Source organism: Nothoprocta perdicaria, unplaced genomic scaffold (assembly GCF_003342845.1).
Source record: "Nothoprocta perdicaria isolate Ctin4 unplaced genomic scaffold, notPer1 scaffold_2, whole genome shotgun sequence".
Lineage (NCBI taxonomy): Eukaryota > Metazoa > Chordata > Aves > Tinamiformes > Tinamidae > Nothoprocta > Nothoprocta perdicaria.
Genome location: NW_020455204.1, coordinates 10,564,356 through 10,569,584, shown reverse-complemented (window position 1 = coordinate 10,569,584; position 5,229 = coordinate 10,564,356). Strand labels below are relative to the sequence as shown.

At 39.4% G+C, this 5,229-nt stretch overlaps 1 protein-coding gene across 1 annotated transcript; it reads right to left on the bottom strand.

The window, feature by feature from the left end:
- Positions 1-1,289: 1,289 nt before the first annotated feature.
- LOC112945829 (zinc finger protein 22-like) lies at positions 1,290-4,553 on the bottom strand. Its single transcript, XM_026037501.1, has 3 exons — positions 4,484-4,553; positions 3,063-3,284; positions 1,290-1,885 (listed from the first exon to the last, which is right to left on the bottom strand). The coding sequence occupies exons 1-3, from the start codon at positions 4,551-4,553 to the stop codon at positions 1,290-1,292; spliced, it is 888 nt and encodes a 295-aa protein (XP_025893286.1).
- Between the last annotated feature and the right edge of the window lie 676 nt (positions 4,554-5,229).

Below are 5,229 nucleotides of genomic sequence, written 5' to 3'. Positions count from 1 at the left end.
TAATATGAGTCCACAACTCATATTTCTTTGTTCTGCAATCTTAATATGTGCCCTAACAAAGTACATCTTTACGTATGGACTCCATACAAAACCATAAAAAACCATTCTTAACCCTCAGAAAACAATAGTAGTTCTACTTTCAATGAGATATAAAATAGCTAACTTTTTAAGATAGTTTCCATTCTGAGATTAATTTATCTTCAATGTCTCCCTGGAAGATTTAAGAGTCTTCTCTTAAGAAAAGGGAGAAAACAACTTTAGTCTTACCACAGCTACCAATAGCATACTATAAGGAAGAAAATATCTGAAAAATTACTTGGATGATAGAAAGTACAATTTCTGAAAGTGTGTGTACCATGATACAAGAGACACTAGTCTCATCTCTTGAGATTTAGGTCCAATTCTCAAACCATTCTTTTTTCCTTGGCTAGATGTTATTGAGGCAAGCTGGGAATCAAAGATACCTAGTGGAACCACTAGAAAGAACCAATCTTTCTCCTTATGCCAAGGACTTAAGAGATATTAGCACTGAGCGGGAAAGAATGGCTTAATTTGGCATTTGGTTTAGCAATGATCTTTTCAGAAATCCTGCATGGTTACAATAGGGATAATCAGAAGTGCCTTTATGAAGTTAGGAACTCAAATTCTATTAAAAGGTGAAAAGATTTCTAAGCCCCAGAGGTTTTTGGAAATCTTCCCTCCAAAAGCTAAGGACTGGGCTATTCAAGCTTTCACAAAAGATTGCTCATGAAACTGCTAAGCTCATCTGTCTCCATTTAGTATGATATCTGGTCCACAGATATTAGTCCACACTCAAATACACCAAGAAAGTGAATTTAGAAAATATTTTTTAACCTATCAGCCATAAAGCCATAGGGAGAAAAAGAAATCAGCACAAAAGCATCCTGTAGCTGAATTCTGAGCTGAAAGGGTATCAGCCAAGCTCTTACATGTATCTTCAGCTTGTAATTTATGCTATTGCTCTCTCAAGTACTGTCTTTTAAATAAAAACCAACTCTTACTTCCACCCCAGCAGAAGCTTATGTGTTAGAAGAAAGTGAACTCATTCCTCATCCACGGGAAACTGTAAATTAACTGGCTGACCTACTCAGTCAGTCAGGCTCTTTGAATTAGGGGGTGCCTCTTTGCTTTGTAAATCTTGGGCATGACCTGCCCCTGTCTTCTAGACTGACCAGATGAACAAAAGCTTTTAGAGTCCTGTGGAGGCACTGCCCCTTCCTTTATGCCTGTGGTTTCTGTTTGCAGCAGCCCAAGGGACCACACGGAGGTCAGGTGTGTAGCTGTTGGTGAGACATCAGCTCAAGAACATTGCGGAAGCGCTTCCCACATGGTTTGCACACGTGAGGTTTCTCCCCCAGGTGAGTTTTCTGATGGAGAGTGAGGCTGGAGCTGCGGGTGAAGTGGTCACCACAGTCCGTGCACTGAAACATGCGCTCGCCGCGGTGCACCTCACGGTGCTGACTCAGAGCAGAGTTGCGGCTGAAGCTCTTTCCACACTCTATGCAATCGTAGGACTTCTTTGTTGCATGGACACGCTGATGCTGGAGGAGGTTGGAGCTGCGGCTGAAGCTCTTGCTGCATACAGTGCACTGGTGAGGACTCTGTTCTTGTGAGGTTCTCTCTGAGACTGCAGTGTCTCGTAAGTCTCTTAAATTACAGCATCTCTTTCTGGAGACCCCTGTCTTTTTGTTCTCAGAGGGTCTTTCTAAATTGTTTTTTTGAGACATTTCACCCTTCTGACAAGCTAGGTCACTGTTTTGGAAGATGCCTTCCCTTTGATGTCCTGATGATACCTTAGGCACTTCTGTATGCCCAGGACCTTCCTCTTCAGGATTCTCTGTTTCTTCCTCAAGTCTATCAACTGCTGTGGGTAGAAAAAAATAATTTGCTCCCAATAATAACAGACAATTCTTTTATACGTGTACATTGAAGCTAACAGTTCTATTCAGTTACATTATTAAGACACACATTTACATTTAGTGTAATTAAAAAAAACAGGTTTTGTCACCTGAAGGAAAACAACATAAAATACAGTTCCTGTGAAAGAGTATGAACAAGAGAACAGAGTCCTGAGTATTGTTGTAAGCAAGAAAGGAATAGGAGGAGCCAGTAAATATTTTGGGGAAGGCACAAAGTAGCTACTGAGTAACTTAAGCATCCCTATAGTAGCAATTTAAAGATGAGCGCGTGTATTACAGTTTGAACAAAATCCAAGCTGTGCAATACCAAGAGCAGGGTTTTCATTGTGTTTGGTACTACAAAAGGGCTAGAAATCCATCATGTTTGATATTTTCTGCATCATCAATATTAATTTTATACTATTGTCCATAGCTTTGATACTATAGTCAAAAAAAGAACTGAAACCTTCACCAAGCTTTTAAGTCACACGAGAACATTATGAACATTTGACCTCTTGCAAAGGACAGGCTAGAAGGTTTAATTCAAATCAAATGATATGCTCGGGTTCAACTAGCATTTAAAAGTTATAACTAAGTTATAACAATAAACTATACCTATGCTTACATATCTTAGGTATATAGTAAAGCCAGATGGCTTACTACTTTGTACTCTTTAATAATCAGTGAGTTAAAACCATCTGGTCTGTTCCCTGGAAAATCCTAAAAAAAAAATCTCACTTGGGAGCGCTTGAGGACAAACATAAATGAGTAAAAACAATATTTTTTAACTTAGATACCAAAATCCCCAGAATAATGCAAGCTTCCCTCCTTTATCTTCCTCATTTAAAACAAAAGCATCTCACTTTGAAGACCAGGAGGGAAATCTGATTCCATAGTTCCTTGTTTCATGATTCTCTTCAGTGAGGTGCCAGATATGATGTTGGACATGTTGCTTTACACATCAAAAATAAATCATTAAAAACAGCCAGGCCTAGGAATGTCAAATACCAGGCAATAAATCAGGCTATATTACTGGTAAATCATATACTGAAGCATTTCCTGCTTTCTCAACAGTCATCATTTTGTATATGTTCTCATATACACAGTTAATTCTATATGTTCCCATCTCTTCTAGCTTCTTACCCTTCTCTTGAAGGAACTGGAGATCTTCTTTAGCAACAGAGAATAGCTCATAGTTGAGCTGTGGTTTTTTGCTTTCTTCTGCCCCTTCCTGAGATGGCTTTTCAAAATCAGACTGCGGCTCATTAAGTGGAGGCTCCAATAATTTCACAGGAGCAGCCATCTTCACACGGTTCACTTCTTCAATATTCAAATGTTCTGTAACCTGACAATAAACCAAGCACACTGTGAAGAGGAAAGGCCTTGGAATCACTAGGAAGTCAGATCCGGTACCCTGAGGAATGAATATGCATCTCACCCTCACTCTTCTCGCTGCTATTTTGGTGCAGAATAAATGAAGAAGGACTAAAGGTCTCATACTGTCTTTTGCCAAGCTGATGCAGGTGAAAAATCTGCCTACATAGCCGTTTAAATTGCTGCATGGGAGCCGTATCCAAATGCAAGGAATACACACAGCTTTATCCCAAATAATGCTTCCTCAACTGAATCTACACTGAATCTACAAATCCCTTCTCAGGCTGTCGAGTCAAATTTGAATTCTATTTTAAAGACCAGTGCACTTAGAATTTTTGGTGCAAGCTCCCAGACCTGGATTGAGCAATGTGAAGTAGTCCTGGAGAGGCCAAGAGCAGTTTCTCAGGCAGAAAACCTGAGAATCTCTCACCCATGTTTATTAGTCTGTCACTTCCCCCCATATGCACTCTTGAATGAAACTCTTTGACACTGCCTTTCCAAATACTTGTAAGTTCCAGAAGTCTTTTTTTTTTTTTTTTTTTTTGTTTTTGCATTTGAAAATGTCCTTAGTCTTTTTGTACTTCCAGCTTCTTTTACTTATATAGTGGAGTTATCTCTGTACTTTTTTTACTGTTAAGGAGACATTAAGGTTGAATGTATGAATGTTCACAAAGAGCACAGTCGTGACAGAATTAAATGCATAGATGATGATGGATTAATTGGTTTATTTCTTTATTGTGGAAGGTGAGAGTCTTAGCTGTGCCTTACATTTTTGAACTGGGACATTTTTAAATGGGAATTGTTATAGGTTTCTCTGCAAGCAAAGTATCCTTTAACAGAAACTCCAATTTGATGAGGACCGTTTCAGTATTAATACTAAAAATTAGCAAAAATAGACACTTGTTTTCCACAGGAATTTTAAAGAAAAAGTAGTTTCCATTTTTAAGCTTAATCTTATGGTTCTTCAGTGCAAGAAGTAGAATTAAGTAGCATTTAAGTTTTTATCAAGCTACATCTGCTATATCTGAGTTAGCTAGCTTGCTACCTTATGGCAACTCATATGCCTGAGCCTGTCTCTTTTTTGAGACTCTTTCCACATTTCAGCATAATTCATGACACACTCAGACCTTCCGTTGCCATCTGGCAAGTAAAAGAGAAAGCACCTCTTCTAGGTACTAAATCTGTCTTACCTGTCTTTGTATAATGGTACATCAGGAGCCTGAAACCTTCATTGAGCATCATCATCATCATCATCATCATCATCCCTTCATGGGGATGATTAAACTCTTATGGGATTTCCACTCTACAGCTCTTACCTATCCAGTTTAAAATCTGCAGGTGACTGCACGTTGGGTAAAACTAAGATGGCAAAACTAAAGACTCACCATGAGGAAATTCTTATTATGGCAAGAAAGAGTCACAAGGCTTGACATATCTACAGTTTTCCTCCTCCTTTGGGTACCCTCACTCTGCAGCCCTATTATTTTATCCTCTGCCTGGTCTTAGATGAATACCTTCTCCCAGAGAAGTCGTCTGTGTGTAGGTATCTAGACCATTTTCCTAGACCCAGCTCTTTAACCAGTGTACAGAAGAACTGTTGCAGGATATGCATGCCCATAATCTGCTTCTTTGTAAATCTCCCTGCTTTCAGCTTTTAACTCTAGTTGTCTGCAAGCCTTGTGGGTACCCCCCAGCTCCCAGGGGCACTCTCAATAAAGCAGCAGCATTGCAGACAGCTATTTTTAGTCCTACAGTCTGTGTCAGATCGGTAGCAGTTTTCCCCACAGACAATCTGTACAAAAACTATTGAACCTGAGTATTCCATACCTGGTGAAGACTGGTCAAATCTCTTCTTGCATGTTTAGGTCAGCAGCAGCAAAAAGACTGGCAAAAGCAGCAAAACAAAAGCACATCAGGAAGCATGACCTGAATCATT

What these genes read in the sequence shown, in the direction of transcription:
- LOC112945829 (XM_026037501.1), bottom strand. Translation starts at nt 4,553, where the DNA reads ATGATGATGATGATGATGATGATGCTCAATGAAGGTTTCAGGCTCCTG. An exon ending in GTACCATTATACAAAGACAG is followed by an intron (nt 3,285 to 4,483) that starts GTAAGACAGATT and finishes TCCTCTTCACAG; the next exon opens with TGTGCTTGGTTTATTGTCAG. An exon ending in CCAGTTCCTTCAAGAGAAGG is followed by an intron (nt 1,886 to 3,062) that starts GTAAGAAGCTAG and finishes TTCTACCCACAG; the next exon opens with CAGTTGATAGACTTGAGGAA.